Source organism: Pristiophorus japonicus, chromosome 17 (genome assembly GCF_044704955.1).
Source record: "Pristiophorus japonicus isolate sPriJap1 chromosome 17, sPriJap1.hap1, whole genome shotgun sequence".
Taxonomy (NCBI): Eukaryota; Metazoa; Chordata; class Chondrichthyes; family Pristiophoridae; genus Pristiophorus; species Pristiophorus japonicus.
In genome coordinates, this window is record NC_091993.1 from 81,251,757 (window position 1) to 81,273,649 (window position 21,893).

At 45.8% G+C, this 21,893-nt stretch overlaps 1 protein-coding gene across 1 annotated transcript in view; it reads right to left on the bottom strand.

The window, feature by feature from the left end:
• LOC139227822 (T-complex protein 11-like protein 1) overlaps positions 1 to 13,982 on the bottom strand; it is a 101,504-nt gene extending 87,522 nt beyond the window's left edge. Inside the window, exon 1 of the mRNA XM_070858891.1 lies at positions 13,837 to 13,982. Coding sequence (XP_070714992.1) covers positions 13,837 to 13,977 — 141 coding nt within the window. The 5' untranslated portion in view covers positions 13,978 to 13,982. The remainder of the gene's footprint in view (positions 1 to 13,836) is intronic.
• Positions 13,983 to 21,893: the final 7,911 nt, after the last annotated feature.

A 21,893-nucleotide genomic window follows, 5' to 3' on the forward strand; every position in this document is an offset into this window, starting at 1 on the left:
ATGCTGGTTCGGAACCACCTCAAGCCGAAGGAGAGCGTCTTAATGGCCAGGTATCGCTTCTACATGCACCACCACTCTGAGGGCCAGGGCATGTCGAGTTATGTTGCCGACCTGAGACACCTTGCGGGAACTTGTGAATTTGCTGGATTTTAGGGGGAAATGCTGTGGATCTTTTTTGTGCTTGGCATCAGCCACAAGGTCATTCTTCGCAAGCTACTGTCCGCCGAATCCCTAGACCTGAGCAAGGCCATCACGATAGCCCAGGCATTCATATCCAGGGGCGATAATACCAGACAGATATCTTCCCAGCATCGAAGCTCACCGGCAAGTACTGTGCATTAAATAATGTCGCTAGCAGGCAGAACTGCATATGGCAGGGTCTACATGCCTGCAGCTGCAAGACCTATAATGACACAGAGTCCGCCATCGGGCGTGAATGCAAATCCATTAGCACCATGTTGGCGCTGCGGGGGTAATCATCGAGCCCATCAATGTCGATTCAAGCACTACGTGTGCAAAGGCTGCGAAACAATGGGGCACCTCCAGTGAATGTGCAAGAGTGCTGCGACTCACCACATGGCAGAGTCGGCAGAGGATGATCGATCCGGCATGGATCATGCAGAACAAACAAGAGAGGCAACTCAATCTGAGGAAGAAGTGTATGGGGTACACACCTTCACCACCAAGAGCCCTCCTATCATGCTGAAAGTCAAATTGAACGGTATTCCGGTATCAATGGAGTTGGTCACGGGGGCGAGTCAGTCAATTATGAGCCAGAAGACTTTTGAGAGACTGTGGGGCAACAAGGCACAAAGGCCCAAACTGAGCCCGCTTCAGGCAAAGCTGCACATCTACACCAAAGAGCTCATACCAGTCATTGGCAGTGCAGCAGTTAAGGTACGTACGATGGAGCTGTGCATGATTTATCACTGTGGATTGTACCAGGCGATGGCCCAACGCTATTTGCCAGAAGCTGGCTGGGAAAGATTCGATGGAACTGGGATGACATCAAAGCACTATCTTCAGTGGATGATGCCTCGTGTGCCCAAGTGCTGAGCAAGTTTCTGTCGCTATTTGAACCAAGCATCAGCAACTTCATAGGCGCCAAGGTGCAGATCCATCTAGTCCCCAATGCAAGGCCCGTTCATCATCATCGAGCGGTTCCATATATGATGAGGGAGAAAGTCGAGAGCGAACTGGACAGACTTCAACAAGAGGGAATCATATCGCCAGTCGAGTTCAATGAGTGGGCCAGTCCGATTGTTCCGGTGTTGAAAAGCGATGGCAAGATCAGAATCTGCGGAGACTACAAGGTAACCAAGTCTTGTTACAAGATCGGTACCTGCTACCAAGGCGGATGACCTGTTCGCAATGTTAGCGGCGGTGGCGGGGGGGATGTTGTTCATCAAGTTGGACCTAACCTCCACCTACATGACACAGGAGCTGATTGAACCTTCGAAAAGATTGATATGCATCAACGCGCACAAAGGACTGTTTATATACCACAGGTGCCCTTTTGGGATTCGCTCGGCTGCTACCATCTTCGAGAGGAACATGGAGAGTCTGCTGAAATCAGTTCCGCACACTGTTGTGTTTCAAGACGGCATCCTGATCACCGGTTGTGATACCACTGAACACCTGCACAACCTGGAAGAGGTTAGAAGTCGACTAGACAGAGTGGGACTCAGGCTGAATTGCTCCAAGTGTGTTTTCCTGGTGCCAGAGGTCGAATTTTTGGGGAGAAAGATTGCGGTAGATGGCATCAGATCCACGGACTCAAAGACAGAGGCCATCAAGAATGCACCCAGACAATAGAATGTGATGGAGCTGCGTTCGTTCCTGGGACTCCTCAACAATTTTGATAACTTTCTACCCGGGTTAAGCATTTTGCTAGAACCGTTGTTCATGTTGCTACATAAGGGTGACGACTGGGTTTGGGGTAAATCTCAAGAGACAGCCTTTGAGAAGATCAGAAACCTACTTTGTTCTAATAAGTTACGTGTACTGTATGACCCGTGTAAACAATTAGTGCTAGCTTGTGATGCATCTTCATACGGGGTCGGCTGTGTGTTACAGCAAACCAATGTATCGGGCAAACTTCAACTGGTTGCATACGCATCTAGAAGTCTGTCTAAGGCTGAAAGAGCCGACAGTATGGTCGAAAAAGAGGCGTTAGCATGTGTATATGGGGTTAAGAAAATACACCAATACCTATTTGGACTTCGGTTTGAGCTTGAAACCGACCACAAACCTTTCATTTCACTGTTTTCAGAAAGCAAAGGTATAAACACCAATGCTTCATCCTGCATCCAAAGATGGGCACTAACATTGTCCACCTATGACTATGTTATCCACCACAGACCAGGCACAGAGAACTGTGCTGATGCCCTCAGTCGGCTACCATTGCCCACTACTGGGGTGGAAATGGCGCAGCCGCAGACTTGCTTCTGGTCATGAATGCTTTTGAGAGTGAGGGGTCACCCTTCACTGCTCGCCAGATCAGGACCTGGACCAGCCAGGGTCCTGTGCTATCACTTGTAAAAAGTTGTGTCTTCAATGGGAGCTGGTCGGTCGTTCCCGGGGAAATGCAAGATGAAATTAAGCTGTTTCACCGACTCAAAGCTGAAATGCCCATCCAGTCGGATTGTCTCTTATGGGGTAATCTCGTGGTTTTGCCAAAAAAAGGCAGGGAAACGCTTATACGCAACCTACACAATATCCACCCAGACATAGTCATGATGAAGGCTATAGCCAGGTCGCATGTTTGGTGGCCCGTCATTGACTCAGACTTAGAGTCATGCTTACATCAGTGCAACATGTGCTCTCAATTGAGCAATACACCAAGAGAGGCTCTATTGAGTCTGTGGTCATGGCCCTCCAAACTGTGGTCCAGGATTCACGTAGATTTTGCTGGCCCATTTCTCGGAAAGATGTTTTTAGTTGTAGTGGATGCTTACTCTAAATGGATTGAATGCATAATCATGTCATCCAGCACATCCACTGCCACCATTGAAAGCTTCCGAGCTATGTTCGCCACCCATGGCTTGCCCGACGTCCTTGTCAGTGACAATGGACCGTGTTTCACCAGCTCGGAATTCAATGAGTTTATGACCCGCAATGGCATCAAGCATGTCAGGTCTGCCCCGTTTAAGCCCGCATCCAACGATCAAGTGGAACGGGCAGTCCAAACTATCAAGCAGAGCTTGAAATGCGTGACAGAGGGTTCCTTGCAGACCAGCTTATCTTCGGTTCTGCTCAGCTACCGAACGCGACCCCACTAACTCACTGGGGATCCCCCTGCAGAATTGTTAATGAAGAGAGCACTCAAAACCAGGCTCTCCCTAATCCACCTGGATCTAAATGATTATGTGGAAACCCGGTGTCACTGGCAAAACATGTACCACGATCGCGCAGCTGTATCGCGTGACATTGATGTTAACGACCCTGTGTTTGTCCTTAATTACAGTCATGGTCCTAAATGGGTCACTGGCACTGTCTTGGCCAAGGAGGGGAATAGAGTGTTTATAGTGAAACTATTGAATGGACAAACGTGCAGAAAGCGCATTTGGATCAGACCAAACTGCGGTTCACCAACAACCAGGAACAATCTGAAGAGGACATCACCATCATCAATCCACCAACAAACAGCCAACCAGCAATCGACCTGGCTGTCAATCAAGAAGATGAACCCACCATTCCCAACAATCCTGTCAAACCAGCCGCGCCGCAGTGCAGCAATGATCCGACCAACTCACCCATGCCACAGTTTGAACTCAGACGATCAATCAGGGAGTGTAGGGCTCCGGATTGTCTCAACTTGTAAATCATTTGTAAAGGCTTGCGGGGGGGGGGGGGGGGGAGTGATGTTATGTATGTAAACATTGTAACTGTGTAAGACTTGCCACTAGAGGGCGCAACTGTTGGAGGTCCAAGGGTCACCTGCACACCTCGTGCAAGGGAGTATAAAAGGTTGTCTGCCATGCTGCTTCGGCACTCTGGAGTTGTATTAAAGAGACTAAGGTCACATCAGTTTTAGCTCACAGTACTCAGTCTTGTGGAGTTCTTCCATACTTAACAGAGGTGTCGGGTGGCATCGAGCTGACACTGCATGAGAGCAGCCAGAGTCTCAAAGCCACCAGATATGACAGCATTTAGACGCTCCATCGACTCTTGCAGAGCATTGGCCATCCTCTCCAAAGCAGCACCGATACACGCGTTCCCTTGTGCCTGTGCTGCAATGGCAGCTGCCACATCACCTGCGAATTGCGGCCTCACAGCTGGATCCGCCCGGTCTCTCTGGGAGTCCACCATCGCCTGCACACTGGCAACGATGGGCTTCATGGAGTGCGCAGATCTGTCGACAATGCGGGAGGCAGACTCCTCCACGCTCCTCACCATTTCCGACAGCCTCTCCAGCTCCCTTGCCAGTGCCCCCAACAAGGCCTCCACCTTCTTTCATAAGCCCCAACATCGATGGGCTCATCTGAGTCCTCCTCAGCTGAACTCCGGTGCGGACTCGCCCGACAGAGAGATGGCACCTGAGTTTGCTGAGCCCCGTCACCATGCTGCAGCCCTCTAGGCCCCGGTGCAACACCCAGTGCAGACCCCGGTACTATCTGAATTTAAGAAGGCTCGGGAGCAGCTGGCTTGTTAGCTGCAAATCACCAGGAAGAGAATTTCCCCGTGGTAATTGCGCTCCAATCTACCCATCCACACTGCTGTAAAGTCCTGATTCCTGCCGCTCATTACCGCTGGCCGCCATTTTGTTTTTTTAAATCGGTGAAAATCGATCCAATGTTCGCCACGGTGGTGATGGCGGCAAAAAGACGGTAAATGCGCCAAGTTTCTGGCGGGCCTGAATTTCGTCCCTTTGATGTGGTGTTTGGGGGTTAAGCTTGTGTTTCTGAGCCTGCACGTACTATCACGTGGTAGCAAAAGGGAGGAAGCATTCTGTGTGACTTACCACAGTGGCCCTAGATCACAAGATATATGTAGAAAAAGACCATTCATAGCTCATCCATCCCAAATGATTCCAGGATATTTGCCTGAACTATCCTACTCAAGGTCCATTCCGTATGTTGATCTGTCTGTGTGAATAGAACATCAGTCCTAAATGTATCTTTTGTTTTGTTCTATCTGCAACCTCTTGTCCTACTGTACAGTTTAATGTGAAGTAATGTTCCAGATTTGTCTGTTACTCTTTGGAATTGTTAGAACATCAATTTAATATTTAATCAAGTACTCATATACGGGATTACATCAGTGTTGCCAAAGAAATTAAACCCAATGAATATTATCTCACAAATGCAGTGATTTGAACCACGTTGGAACTAAAGTCCTCTGATACATTGCAATTATGTGAGAGAAAGGGACATTGATGTAGTTTTTAACAACTCGTTGAAAGGACCATCTTGTATTTATTGTATATTTAGCTGGCGAGGTACTGTATTATCACTTTCTGCTTTAATATTTATTTTACAGGCAGGTCTCCCATGACATTGTTTATAGGGAGCCAGAGGATTCGCTGTTTTATAATAATACATGCGTTTGTGCCATGCAGGAGACAGCATCACGATCACTGACTTAAAGCAACTGAATAAGCCACATTCAATTTTTAAATAAATGGTGTTCTATGATTTTTACAGATGCTTTTAGTATTGAATTAGAAACATAGAAACATAGAAAATAGGTGCAGGAGTAGGCCCTTCGGCCCTTTGAGCCTGCACCGCCATTCAATGAGTTCATGGCTGAACATGCAACTTCAGTACCCCCTTCCTGCTTTCTCGCCATACCCCTTGATCCCCCTAGTAGTAAGGACTACATCTAACTCCTTTTTGAATATATTTAGTGAATTGTCCTCAACAACTTTCTGTGGTAGAGAATTCCACAGATTCACCACTCTCTGGGTGAAGAAGTTTCTCCTCATCTCGGTCCTAAATGGCTTACCCCATTCCACAACTCTATCCATTATTCTGTGAAGACTGTAAATAAGTGATGTTATTTATACCTGTATATATATAAAACGTATCTAATTTTTATGGGGGAATGGGGATTTAGCTCCACTTGGAGACAGTCTTGGGCTTTGGTCACATTGGGGAATGGTTTGGCATTTGGGATGGGTTTCCTTGAGTTTGGCAGTTCTGCAGTTGGGGCAGTTTGGCAGCTTGTGTGTCTGTTGATACGGTATCACTGTGGAGCGGCATGCGGTGGCCCCGGGAGCAGCGTGGAGGCCCCGACATGCGGGAAACTATCAGCGGCAGGTTGGGGCCATAAAAGGAGCAGCGTGCGGCCCCGGGAGCAGCGTGGAGGCATGCCACTACAAGGTACAGTGCGAGCTGGGCAATGAGTGACATCATCAAGGTCCAGGTCGGTGATTGGAGCTTGGGCAGATACAGCAGGAGCGGCCAGGTCGTGGCGAAGGAGCGGCGCAAGACTCTGGAGGGATGTGATCGGGGCCCAGAGGAGGCGTGAGTTCGGGGCCAAGGGCCCAGGGACAGCACGGGGCCAGCCCACACTGCGCACTAGGTCCGTGCAGCAGAGCTGGTCTCCAGTCGTCCTGGGTAATCCTTGTCACTGGACCAAGACCTAGCTCTGTCAAGCCTGTGTGGTGGCTGGTGTGCAACGGTCACCACACGTTAAAAAAAAATCCACGCACAGGCATCTTCCATCCTTGAGGATGTAGTTCGGGTTCTTCTTTCGAAACACCTGTGAACTCATCCTTTTTTTTTGGCATGGAAGCAAGTCATCCTCATTTCGAGGGACTGCTCATGATGATGATTGTGGACAGGGAGCCTAAGATTTGGCAGAACTATGGAAGGCGAATGAGATTTGGCTCCTGGTGGATTGCTGATATCTGCCAGCGGTGAGGGGAGGGGCAGGGCATGGCCTGGCAGCATTGGGTGGGGGGGAATCCATGTCTGGCAGCTCCGCTTTATGACTTTCGAAAGGATATCTGTAAATATTGAATTTACTGTTTTGTTGTTGGTTCCTGGTCATGTATCACTGCCTGACTCTCTCTGTCTATCTGTCTCACAGCGATAAGAAAAAGATAAAAGATTACTATCAACAAAACGCAAGTGATAAATAAAGTTTTAAAAATTCAAGTCATGTGTTTTAATTTGAAAAAACAACTCAAACTAAGGTGAATAAAGTGGTGGTGGGAAGGGGGGTGGGGGCGGTGGATTTTAACCCCAAACATTGGGTGGGTTGGGGTCGGGTGGGAAGTTAAAGTGTTAAAAATCTGAATCCAAACCAGACCCGCATCCAACTCGTCACCTTTGGTCTTAACAACAGCGGGACGGGGAAGGGCAGCCAACCCATCCATTTAAATATTATAATGAGGCGTGCCTCAGATTAGCCACCATTTTTAATTTAACAGTGGCTGGTTGGGTTTTGCAGGCCTCATGAAACCTAACAGCTAATGGAAGGCGAGGACTGTTGAATCCACCAGGTAAAAGCCTTTACACTTACCTGCTGGATCCAGTGTCGCTGCCTAACTCACACCCTGTGATTGGAGACCCCCCACAAGGCCTCCTAAATCCCCCACGCCTCCAATTACTCCCCAGGCCTCTGCTCGCCTCCCCGGCCTACCCCCCCACCCCCCCACACTAATGATCATCAGGCCGCCCCCGATGTTTTCTGCCTCCCCCACCCCCCCACCAAACATCCTCCAGCCACCCCGCCCCCACCCCCCGCCCCCGATCAGCCCCCAGCCCTCCAATCAGCCTCCGGATCACCCGATCAACCTCCACCACCTTCCACCCTCGACCACACGCCGGCCTCCACTCGATCCCTCTCTCCCTCCTCTTTGCGGCCTACCCATCCACAGCCAGCAGCCTCTCCATCTGGCCTGGCTGCGGGTGGGAAACAAAGGCTTCAAATGTAAATCAGACCCTGCCATTAAATTTGGCAGAGTGTGAGAACAAAAGTGTTTAGTAATGATAAAATTGATTCTATATATATATATAATATATAAATGTTAAACGAGTAGATTATATGAAAAGACAAGTTTGAAGAAACAAAATGGATACCTTCCCCAAGTTCATGTCTCCTGGCTGGGCAGAGCTCAATTTACAAAGGAAGCATGGCTTTGAAACTCACCAAACTAGAAAAGATGTTAATTGGAAAGCCATTAACCTAATCAAGGAATGGCACCGGCCCTCCAGACAGACACATGGATGAGGAGAAGCCAATCAGGAATGGCCCTGGAAACAATACAATTCGGAAGCTTTCTGAGAAAGAATGGCCTTAAGGGATATAAAAAGTCAAGTCAATGATTGCTGGGTCTCTTTTCTTAAGCACACGGCAAAAAGCAAGACCTTCCTCTACAGACTCTTCAGTTCTTGCTATTGAGGGAGTGCAGCGAAGGTTCACCAGACTGATTCCAGGGATGGCTGGACTGTCATATGAGGAGAGACTGGATCAACTGGGCCTTTATTCACTGGGGATTAGAAGGATGAGAGGGGATCTCATAGAAACATATAAGATTCTGGTGGGGCTGGACAGGTTAGATGCGGGAAGAATGTTCCCGATGTTGGGGAAGTCCAGAACCAGGGAACATAGTCTTAGGATAAGGGGTAGGCCATTTAGGACTGAGATGAGGAGAAACTTCTTCACTCAGAGAGTTGTTAACCTGTGGAATTCCCTGCCGCAGAGAGTTGTTGATGCCAGTTCATTGGATATATTCAAGAGGGAGTTAGATATGGCCCTTACAGCTAAGGGGATCAAGGGGTGTGGAGAGAAAGCAGGAAAAGGGTACTGAGGGAATGATCAGCCATGATCTTATTGAATGGTGGTGCAGGCTCGAGGGGCCGAATGGCCTACTCCTGCACCTATTTTCTATGTTTCTATGTTTCTATGTTTCAGACAAAGGAGCAGGCCATGTGCTTTGCCAGAGACACCATTGTATCTGTTGTAATTAAGTAGAATCCGTAGGATGCTAATAGACTGCTGTTGTGTTCGATAGGCTATTTACATGTGTGTGTGTTTAATAAACTTATTCCAAATTGTTTTAAAAGAATTGGTCATGCTGTCAATTTAATGCCAGAGATTTAGAAATCTTACAAGGGCCTGCAGGAAATCCATTCTGCTGGGTTTCCTGACCGCTTCTGAGCCCACCCCCCACCCCTCTCACCGCTCCCAGTCCGGCAAAGGATTCAAATTCAGGCCTTTTAAAGGCTCTGTACATGTGTATGTTTGTATCTGCCAGCTACGTCTCTCTGTGCCTGACATATGTTAGTAATTAGAGTGATTACATTTTCTGAGTGTCAACATAACACTGGTGATAATCGGGTAACAATTAGAGGCTGTTCTGAATTATATTTATTTCCTTTCAAGACGTGAGCAACACTGACAAAGCCATATTTATTGCCTAACCTTAGTTGTCTGAGAAGGTGCTAGTGGGTCTTGTCCTTGAACCATTGCATCCCTTGTGATAATTGTGCTCCCACAATAGTGTTACACAGGAAATGTCAGGCTTTTGATGCAGGGACTATGAAGGAATGGTGCTGTATGCCCAAGTCAGGATGGTGTGTGACTAGGATGGGAACTTGGAGATGGTGGTGCTCCCAATATCTTGCTGCTTTCGTTCTCCTTGGTGGTAGAGGTCATGGAGCTGGGAAGTGTTGCCAAAGGACACTTGGCTCGTTTCTGCAGTGCAAGCTGTAGATGGTCTACTCTACAGTTACAGTCCATCAGTGGTGGAGGGGATAGGTGGCAGGGCTGTTGACCATATTGACTGCTCTGTCTTGTGTCAAGCTTCTTGAGTTTTGTGGTGGCTGTACCCATCCAATTGAGTGCTGAGTATTCCATCACACTGCTGACTTGAGCCTTGAAAATGGTGGTGAGGCTTTGCGAGGTTAGCACATGAGCCACTTACTCACAGAGTAACCAACCTCTGCCCTGTTCTTGTAGCCAAGTGCTGATATAGGTCGTTCATTGAAGTTTCTGATCATTGGTGACCATCAGCACGTTGTGACAGTGGTGCTGTGCAAGGTCAGGGGGACGTGGTTGGACCATTTGTTATTGGAGATAGTCATTGCCTGATACTTATAAGGTAAAATTGCTATCTGTCACTTGTCAGCCCGAGCTTGTATTTTATTCAAGTCCCGCTGTCAGCTAGCATGCTTCATTATTAGAGGAGTTGTGAATGGAGCTGAACACTAGAATTGTCAGCAAACAGCTCCACGTCTGACCTTGTGATTCAGGGAAGGTCATTGATGAAGCAACTGAAGATAGTTGGGCCATGGATTCGAAGGTGAGGAACTCTTGCAGTGATGCCCTGGGGCTGTGATAACAACCACAACCATCTTCTATTGTGGTAGGTATTAATCCAGCCACTGGAGGCTTTTCCCTTTGATCCCCATTGCCTAAGTGTTGCTAGGGCCCATTGGTACCAGACTTGGTTGAATGCTGCCTTGATGTCCTGACAGTTACTCCCAACTCTCCTGTGGCATTCAGCTTTTGATTCCATTGCTCGATCAAGACTGTGATGAGGTCTGGAGCTGGGTGGTATGGACAGAATGCAAATTGAATGTTACAACATAGAAAAATAGAAACATAGAAAATAAGTGCAGGAGTAGGCCATTCAGCCCCTCGAGCCTGCACCACCATTCAGTAAGATCATGGCTGATCATTCACCTCAGTACTCCTTTCCTGCTTTCTCTCCATACCCCTTGATCCCTTTAGCCGTAAGGGCCATATCTAACTCCCTCTTGAATATATCCAATGAACTGGCATCAACAACTCTCTGCAGTAAGGAATTCCACAGGTTAACAACTCTCTGAGTGAAGAAGTTTCTCCTCATCTCAGTCCTAAATGGCCTACCCCTTATCCTAAGACTATGTCCCCTGGTTCTGGACTTCCCCATCATCAGGAACATTCTTCCCGCATCTAACCTGTCCAGTCCCGTCAGAATCTTATAAGTTTCTATGCGATCCCTCTAATCCTTCTAAACTCCAGTGTATAAAGGCCCAGTTGATCCAGTCTCTCCTCATATGTCAGTCCCGCCATCCCGGGAATCAGTTTGGTGAACGTTCGCTGCACTCCCTCAATAGCAATAACGTCCTTCCTCAGATTAGGAGACCAAAACTCAACGCAATATTCCAGGTGAGGCCTCACCAAGGCCCTGTACAACTGCAGTAAGACCTTCCTGCTCCTATACTCAAATCCCCTAGCTATGAAGGCCAACATATCATTAGGTTATTAGTACGCAGATGTCACTTGATAGAATTATTGATGATTCTTCTATCAATTTGCTGATGATTGGGAGGAAACCGATAGGGCAGTAATTGGATGGGTTAGATTTTTCCTACATTTTGTGGATAGCGCATACCTGGACAATTTTCCACATTGTTGGGTAGATGCCACTGTTATAGGGCTGTATAGTTCTGATGTGCAAGTCTTGCTATCTCCCACTATACTATAGCCATGATGTTTACAGGGCCAATAGCATTGGCTGTGTCCAATACACTTAGCCACTTTTTAATGCCATACAAAGTTAACTAACTAAGCTGGGCACTTGGCATCTCTAATGGTGAGGACCTTGGGAAGGGGTCCGAGAAGGATTGTCAACTTGGCACTTTTGAGCGAAGACACTTCCAGACACTTCAGCCTTGTCTCTTTCACTCGTGCTGGGCTCTGCCATAATTAAGCATTGAGGATGTTCGTGGAGCCTGATTGTTGGTCACCATTCTTGATTGCATGTGGTCGGGCTGCATTGCCTTGATCCATCAGTTATAGGATCACTTCGTTATGTCTGTAGCCTGCTGGTTTTGATATTCAGCATACAGGTAACTCAATGTTGTAGCCACATAACACAGGCGATAATTAGAGGCGTTTCTAATTGCCAACGGAACACAAATGATAATTTGACGACAGCCTAAGCATTTAGACAAATATGAGCTGATTAGAGAGAGCTAGCATGGATTTGTAAAGCGTAGGTCATGTCTAACGAACCTAGTTGAATTTTTCGAGGAGGTAACCAAAATGGTAGATAATGGAGTGCTTATAGATGTTATTTAAATGGACTTCCAGATGGCATTCAACAAGGTTCCACATCGGAGACTGTTAACTAAAATGAGAGGACATGAAATTGGAGGCAATCTAGAGTAGGGGTAATAGATTTATACTCAAATTGGCAGGATGTGACTAGTGGCGTCCGCAGGGATCTATTCTGGGGCCTTAGCTTTTCCCTATATTAATAAATTACTTGGATCAAGGAATAGAGAGCTATATATCCAAGTTTGCTGATGACACTAAGTTAAGTGGCACTGTAAATAGTGTAGATGGGAACAGAAAGTTGCAAAGGGACACTGATAGATTCGGTGAGTGAGCAAAACTGAGGCAGATGGAGTTTAATTTGGGAAAGTTTGAGGTCATCCACTTTGGAGCTAAGAAAGATAGATCAGAGTATTTTCTAAATGTTGAGAAGCAAGGAACTGTGAATGTGCGGCGAGATTTAGGGGTCCAAGTACATTTATCTCTGGAACACAAATGGGTGGAAGTTATGTTACAGCTGTACAGAGCTCTGGCTAGACCCGATCTGGAGCACTGCAATCAGTTCTGGGCACTGCACCTCAGTAAGGCTACATTGGCCTCACATAGACTCACCAAAATGTAACCGGGGCTAGAGTGTTTAATTTATGCGGACAGGTTGCTCAAACTAGTATTCCCTTTAGAAGATTAAGGAGTGATCTTATTGAGGTGTTTAACATGATTAAAGGATTTTAAAGGCAATAGAGAGAAACTATTTCCTCTGATGGGAGAGTCTGGAACAATTAGAGCCAGGCCGTTCAGCAGTGATGCCAGAAAGCATTTCTTTACATAAAGGGTGGTGGAAATCTTGAAATCTCTCCCCAAAGAAGCTGTTCAGACTGGAGGGGTCAATTGAAAATTTAAAAATGGAGATTGATAGTTTTTTGTTAGGCAAGGGTGTTAAGGGTTATAGAATCAAGGCGGGTTTATGGAGTTAAGATAAAGATCAGCCATGATCGAATTGAATTGCTCGAGGGGCTGAATGGCCTACTCCTGTTCCTATGGGCTCAAAATTGCCCAGGAGTTGCTCTGTTTTTTTTGGTGTAACTTGATTTTTCTTAAAAATCCCTATTTTGCACATTCAATTTGTGCCAGAGTAAGTGAGTTAGTTGGGATTTTTTTAGTTTAGTTTTTTTCAAAACGGGGCGTTATCAGCCACCTATGCCCATTTTGGCCATTTAGGCCACTTTGGATAGCTAATAGTTGCTCCAAACTAACTTAGGCCGGCGTATGTGGCCACTTGTGGCTGCACAGAAAACCCTTGCGGAGAGTTAAGAAATCAGTGCAGGTGGGTACAACAGAGGCCAGCAGAACTTAATGACTTGACTAAAGAATGTGAATAGGATCAAACAGCTATACAGGACATCATATGACAAACTTCACAAAGTTAATTTACTATACAACAGAAGCATTCATGGAAGCTTAAACAAATAAAAAATAGAAGTACCTCCTGCTCATAATTCTTATGTTCTTATGTAGGAAAGTATTTTCATCAACAGGGTTAAGGAAAGTCTTGAGTAAGCTCATTAAAATTATTGGTTACACTGTTATCACCACCCCCCCCCCCCACCGCCTGCCCCCCCCCATCCCCCCGGGATCAAAACTCTCCCCCCCCTCCGGATCAAACCTCACCCCACCGGATCAAAACTCCCCCCCAGATTAAAACTACCCCCCGGGAACAAAACTCTACCCCCCCACCCCACGATCAAAACTCTCCTCCCCCAGATCAAAACTCTCCTCCCCCCCCCGGCCCCGATCAAAATTCTCCCCCCCTCCCCGGATCAAAACTCTTCCCACACCAACCTGTTTGTTGTGGCCTTCTAGCCCGGGAAGGCAGCGGGCCGGCCTGTGCGGGAGGCCACTCGGCTGGGGATAGGGCCGGGATGCATTGGGTCCCACGCTGCAGCACGCACACAGAGGCTGTAGGCAGGAGCTACTGCGCATGCGCGCACACTCCAGTACGCATGTGCAGAGCTACCGGCACTGTTTCTGGCACAAGGTCCTAGCTCCGCTCCCCAATCCACTGGCCACGCCGCGCCAAGCCCCGGGAAAGACAACACAGTGGCCAGAATCGGGGGAGATTTTTTAGGCGCCGTTTCCAGCCCACAAAGTCGGCGCATCTCTGGTGAGTGTGCCGAAAACAGGGGTGGGCCAAATTTGAGCCCAATGTTTCTAGAGGTTGTTTACCTGAAAATTTCAATTTTTTTGAAAAATAAACTTAAATTACAATGAGGAAAGATGCTCTGACTTTCTCTCTCTATGCTTAATATGCTTTCTAAATGTTATTGAACACAAAATAAAAGCCACAAGTTCTGACTCACACACAAAGCTTCTCTGTTAAAAAGCACATAGCCTCAGTTAAAAAAAAATATTAAATATAAACGGCACGGATAAAGTTTTAACATTTTCCACTTAGCTTTTCTTCAAATGATTTTGAAAAACTGCTGGAAGTTAAAGACACATATTCCATCAGTAAGCTGACTAAATGGTACTGATGCATCCTGGGAAATTATGTACACTGCATCTGCTCAGATTGCACGATCTAAATTCATCTAAAATATCAATTCCAAGCCCAAGCTTTTGGGAGAGGCTGAGACTTTCAAGGAAAAATTGTAATGAAGGCACTAATTGTAGTATTGTGAATTATGTCATTTTTTTGTTAACTTTTAGACCCTTATTTATGACATTACAAATGTTAGTTCCTGGATTTCTTTAGATTCCCTTTGTGTAGTTTCTGTCTTGCAAGGTTGTCTTATAAACAATAGTACTGCTTTATAAATATACAAAAATCAATATAAAGAGAGACACTTTTCCATTCTTAAGAAGATTGAGAAGATATACAGTCCATTTGTAAAATAGTGAGGTGAATGAACATCATCAATTCATTCCTTCAAAAAGAGCTGGACCAATGTTTGGTTAGAAACGTAACTGAGGATTTAATGGAGAAGTATAGACAGTGATGATGAATATTCCATGGAATATTATGATTCCGGTGCTGCAGGGACCGTGGAAATATCATTGTGGAAAGCAACCAGCTACTTTTAAATCATGGAGGAGTGACCTTAGGTAATTGGAGTTCTACATGATTGCCTTCGGAGTTTGATAGAAATTTTGCAGAACTTTCCTTCAGAAGATAAACCAATGCAATAAGGGCCATGATACAAAAGAGTGCACATGGCTCGCAGAGGAGTGGTCTTGATGGATTTGACCTTTTGCGTTTTATTTTTATATCCATGTATTTGTTTTCCATCAGCTGACAAGGTTTTATTTTCAATACATAATCACTCCCCTTTGATGAGGTATCACTGTGGAACATCTCTTGTGTATAAAACGCAACCATTGTGTCCTCCACAGACCTGAATGGTTCACAGTTGTTAATCCCACAAAAACATCACTGCCTTTAGGCGTTAGATGTGGTGAGGAACATGACAGTAAGTAGCTGTTTATGACATTTAAATATAGGCTGGCTTGTACCATTAGTCATGTGGTTTTATAAACGTAACATTACACACAGTCATGACATGTCATGGGAGTAACTGCCAGTGGAAATGAAAGGGCAGTACTGTACTGGTAAAGTGACCCACAGAAACCAGGAGGACGACAAGAAAAAGCAGCTATCTCATCTTGTAAACAAGCTGTAATAGAGTCTTTTTTAAAGAGAAACTGCCATTTGGCAAAGTGGCATAGAAAGCATTTTACCAGGTTACTTAGCCAGAGGTGCAACAGGGCAATGTGTGACAGATGATATTTGAAGGTAGGTCGTTCCTGGTTGTTAAGAAAACTAGCCTGCCAGTGAACACTTTAAGATCGATCCTTTAGACCTATCTGCTACCTAACTCATTCTGCAGTGATTAATGCTCCAAGGTAGCCAACAGTCTACAAAAGCAAAATAGGGATGAAAGCAGAAGTGCGAGAAATGGGATGGACACGGCTAAGGGGAGGGGAATCCTCGGTTGAGCAAAAAGGAAGTCATATCAGAAGTACTGATATGGAAGGTAGCATCATCAGAACAGATGCGATGGAGACGGAGCGACTAAGAGAATGGAATAAAGTTCTTACAGGAGGTGGGGTGGGAGGAAGTGTGGCTTATAGTAAATATTGGTAGACAGTCTACCCCCAGAAATGGAGATAGAGAAGTCGAGGAAGGGAAGGGAAGGGAAGATTCGGAGATGAACAATGTGAAGTCAAGGAGGGGTGGAAATTGTGACAAAATTGGGAAATTTTCCAGATCGGGGCGAGAGCAGCAAGCGGCACCGATACAATGATTAATGTACTGGAAAAAGAGATAAGGGAGGGGACCTAAGCAGGACTGGAACAAAGAATGTTCCATGTGTTCCACAAAAAGGTTCCCATAGCAACACCTTTTATTAGGAGGAAGTGAATGGAGTCAAAGGAGAAAAATTGTGAGATAGTATAAACAGAAGCTACACTATCACTTACATTCAATACTTCCTCTTTAATTATCGTACAATATAAATGAAAAGAATGCCAGAGCTTGAAAGACTGTCAACAGTACTTGAACAGAATCATGCATATTTTGTTCAAATAGGAACCACCTACCTTAACTACATCATCTGTCACAGAATCATGCATATTTTGTACAAAAAGCAAATAGCAATGATTTCCTGGTGCAGTCAGGCAGAGGGTGGTGGGGGTGGATGCGGACTGGTTGGGCCCCATTCAAGGAAGATGCAGAGGCTCCTTAGGTCATTCTGGTGACGGATGGAGATGTAGAGGGATTGGATGTCCATGGTGAAAAGGAGACAGTTAGGGCCAGGAAACGGGAATCTCGTAAAGTGGCGGAGGGCATCGGAAGAGTGGCGGATGTAGGTGGGAAGAGTCTGGACAAATGGAGAAAATAGAGTCGAGATAGGAAGAAATAAGTACTGTGGGGCAATAACAAGCTGAAATGATGAGTCTACCAGGGCAGTCCTGTTTGTGGCTTTTGGGAAGGACGTACAAGCAGCCTATGCAGGATTGGGGAACTATGAGGTTGGAGACCGTGGAGGGAAGATCTCCAGAGGAGATGTGGTCAGTGATGGTCTGGAAAATGATGACTTGATGTTCGGTGGTAGGGTCAAAGCCCAAGAGGAGGTATGAGAATGTGTCAGAGAGTTGGCGATCAGCCTCTGCAAGGTAGAGGTCAGCTCGCCAAAAAATAACAGTGCCATCCATGTCAGCAGGTTTAATTACATTGTTTGGGTTGGACCTGAGAGAATGGAGTGTTGCAAATTCAGCCAACTGTGTAGCTTGTTTGCGCTAGAGTGTACGAAGGGGCCTGTCAACCATGGTGGAGGGGAATCCTCAGTTGAGGAAAAAGGAAGATATATCAGAAGTACCGGTGTGGAAGGTGGCATTATCGGAGCAGATGCGACGGAGATGGAGAATGGAATAGAGTCTTTACAGGAAGTAGGGTGGAAGGAAGTGTAGTCAAGGTATCAGTAGGCTTATAGAAACATAGAAAATAGGTGCAGGAGTAGGCCATTCGGCCCTTCGAGCCTGCACCACCATTCAATGAGTTCATGGCTGGACATGCAACTTCAGTACCCCATTCCTGCTTTCTCACCATACCCCTTGATCCCCCAATGTATAAAGGCCCAGTTGATCCAGTCTTTCTTGATATGTCAGTCCCGCCATCTCGGGAATCAGTCTGGTGAACCTTCGCTGCACTCCCTCAATAGCAAGAATGTCCTTCCTCAAGTTAGGAGACCAAAACTGTACACAATACTCCAGGTGTGGCCTCACCAAGGCCCTGTACAACTGTAGTAACACCTCCCTGCCCCTGTACTCAAATCCCCTGACTATGAAGGCCAACATGCCATTTGCTTTCTTAACTGCTTGCTGTAGCTGCATGCCAACCTTCAATGACTGACGTACCATGGCACTCAGGTCTTGTTGTACCTCCCCTTTTCCTAATCTGTTACCATTCAGATAATAGTCTGTCTCTCTGTTTTTACCACCAAAGTGGATAACCTCACATTTATCCACATTATACTTCATCTGCCATGCATTTGCCCACTCACCTAACCTATCTAAGTCACTCTGCAGCCTCATTGCATCCTCCTTGCAGCTCACACTGCCACCCAACTTAGTGTCATCTGCAAATTTGGAGATACTACATTTAATCCCCTCGTCTAAATCATTAATGTATAATGTAAACAGCTGGGGCCCCAGCACAGAACCTTGCGGTACCCCACTAGTCACTGCCTGCCATTCTGAAAAGTCCCCATTTATTCCTACTCTTTGCTTCCTGTCTGCCAACCAGTTCTCAATCCATGTCAGCACACTACCCCCAATCCCATGTACTTTAACTTTGCACATTAATCTCTTGTGTGGGACCTTGTCGAAAGCCTTCTGAAAGTCCAAATACACTACATCAACTGGTTCTCCCTTGTCCACTCTACTGGAAACATTCTCAAAAAATTCCAGAAGATTTGTCAAGCATGATTTCCCTTTCACAAATCCATGCTGACTTGGACCTATCATATCACCTCTTTCCAAATGTGCTACTATGACATTCTTAATAATTGATTCCATCATTTTACCCACTATCGATGTCAGGCTGACTGGTCTATAATTCCCTGTTTTCTCTTTCCCTCCTTTTTCAAAAGTGGGGTTACATTGGCTACCCTCCACTCCATAGGAACTGATCCAGAGTCAATGGAATGTTGGAAAATGACTGTCAATGCATCCGCTATTTCCAAGGCTACCTCCTTAAATTCTCTGAGATGCAGTCCATCAGGCCCTGGGGATTTATCGGCCTTCAATCCCATCAATTTCCCCAACACAATTTCCCGACTAATAAGGATTTCGCTCAGTTCCTCCTTCTTACTAGACCCTCTGACCCCTTTTATATCCGGAAGGTTGTTTGTGTCCTTGAACAACTATTTTGTATCAGTCTTCATGGTAGAAGACACTAAAAATATCCCAATAATGGATAATCAAGGGGCTATAGGGAGGGAGGAACTTAAAACAATCACTGTCACTAAAGAAAAAGTACTCGGTAAAATAATGGGACTAAATGTGGCCAAGTCCCCTGGACCTGATGGCTTGCATCCAAGGGTCCTAAAAGAAGTGGCTGCAGAGATAGTGGATGCATTGGTTGTAATCTACCAAAATTCCCTGGAACGCCTTTATTTAAAAAAGGAGGCAGACAGAAAGCTGGAAACTATACTCCAGTTAGCCTAACATCTGTCATTGGGAAAATGCTGGAGTCCATTATTAAGGAAGCAGTAGCAGGACATTTGGAAAAGCATAATTTAGTCAAGCTGAGTCAGCATGGTTTTATTGAAGGGAAATCATGTTTGACAAATTTGCTGGAATTCTTTGAGGATGTAACGAGTAGGGTAGATAAGGGGCAAACAGTGGATGTGGTGTATTTGGATTTCCAGAAAGCATTCGCTAAGGTGCCACATGAAAGGTTACTGTACAAGATGAAAGTTCACAGGGTTGGGGGTAATATTTTAGCATGGATAGAGGATTGGCTAACTAACCGAAAACAGAGAGTCGGGATAAAGGGGTCATTTTCTGGTTGGCAAACAGTAACTAGTGGGGTGCCACTGGGATCGATGCTGGGGCCTCAACTATTTCCAATCTATATTAATGATTTGGTTGAAGGGACCTAGTAATTAGTAATAATGTAGCCAAGTTTGCTGATGATACAAAGATGGGTGGGAAAGCAAGTTGTGAGGAGGACACAAAAAATCTGCAAAGGGATATAGACAGGCTAAGTGAGTGGGCAACATTTGACAAATGGAGTATAATGAGGGTTATCCACTTTGGCAGAAAAAATAGAAAAGCAAATTATTATTTAAATGGAGAAAAATTACAAAATGCTGCAGTATAGAGGGACCTGGGAGTTCTTGTGCATGAAACATAAAAAGTGAATATGCAGATACAGCAATAATCAGGAAGGCAAATGGAATGTTGGTCTTTATTGCAAGGGGGTTGGAGTATAAAAGCAGCGAAGTCCTGCTACAATTGTACAGGGTATTGGTGAGGCCACATCTAGAGTACTGCCTACAGTTTTGGTCTCCTTATTTAAGGAGGGATATACTTGCATTGGAGGCAGTTCAGAGAAGGTTCACTTGGTTGATTCCTGAGATGAAAGGGTTGACTTATGAGGAAAGGTTGAGCAGGTTGGGCCTGTACTCATTGGAGTTGAGAAGAATGAGAGGTGATCTTATTGAAACATACAAGATAGTGAGGGGGCTCGGCAAGGTAGATGCAGAGAGGATGTTTCCTCTCATGGGGGAATCTAGAACTAGGGGGCATAGTTTCAGAATAAGGGGTCGGCCATTTAAAACTGAGATGAGGAGGAATTTCTTCTCAGAGTGTTGTAAATCTGTGGAATTCTCTGCCCCAGAAAGCTGTGGAGGCTGGGTTATTGAATATATTTAAGACGGAAATAGACAGATTTTTGGGCGATAAGGGAGTAAAGGGTTATGGGGAGCGGGCAGGGAAGTGGAGCTGAGCCCATGATCAGATCAACCATGATCTTATTGAATGGCAGAGCAGGCTCGAGGCCTACTCCTGCTCCTATTTCTTATGTTCTTATGTTCTGTACCAGCAGCGAACATTCAGCCATGACTTGAAACCGGTCAGTGAGTTGTCCTGATTTCCTGCTTCTATGTCTTTCCAGTTTGCATGAAAACTGTCCTCCATCTTTTTTTGAAAGTGCTAACTGTGACACTCTTTAACGTCATTCCTTTAGGTCGTGCTCGGTGGATTGGGATTGAGTTACAGAGCCAGCAGATTGGATGAAACATCAACTCCTAAACATTAACGGGCCGAATGGGGGGGTTGGGGGATGGGGTGGGGCAGTAGGGGATGTGGACCTAATTATCCAGATGCATCGGCACAATTTGCCTGGGAAAATGTTTATCCCCTCTCTCCCCGGCTCCTGTGCTGTGTTAACCTTTAGCTCACTCCACAACTCAGCTTGTTGACACCCAAAGACAACACAGAACTAGGAGAATCCAAACACTTCCCTCAAAACATGAGGGACAACCAGGTGGCTTGAAAATGCTGTCACTTGAAGAATGAAGAGGAGCTTACAAGGAAACAGCTTCCAAGGGAGCTGATCTTCATTCGGGCATTCTCCACACACTGCTGGTGACTAACCAAATGGACGAGGAGGATGGGAGCGGCGGCTTAAGCGACCGGGAAAGACATGATAAAGTGATCATTACCCATGAATGCCACACTGCTGGTATACTAATCTGATGGGCATTCCATCTCAACAGCCAGGCCAACAATCAGAAGCTGGCAAGATCCAAATCCAAGTCCTGATGGCTCAGTTTATTGATTGGATCTGCCGCAGGCACCCATGAATAACACTCACTTTGATCAATTTGTCCTGGGAGCCGGAGAGTCTGTTCCCTTGTGGGTCTGCCCTTCTCACCCTGAATTGCAGTTGGACAGTGTCCAACAGTGTGTGCAGGATGTCGGAATGAAAAATAAAGATTCCCTAAAAAACAAGTAGGCTTGTCTTTAATCTTCAAATGACTCCTGTGAGCTTCTGAAGTCAGACCGGAAATATTAACACCAGGGTGTATGAGAAGCAAGGTTTGTGAGGCAAGTAAAGGATGTTATGTATGCAACCCTAGGTAACCTGTAACATACCACCACCAGAGGGCATACCTATTGGAGTTCTAAGGGATATCAGCATCCCTTGGGAGCACTGTATATAAGCAGGCTTCCCATGCTGTACCAACATTCTGGAGTTTGAATAAAGGAGCTAAGGTCACACTTATTCATGTCTACAGTACTCAGTTATAATACTTTATTATGAGCATAACAACTGGCGACAAGTTAATGAACAATCACGCGAAAATGCAGAGAACTGTTGGTATCCTGGA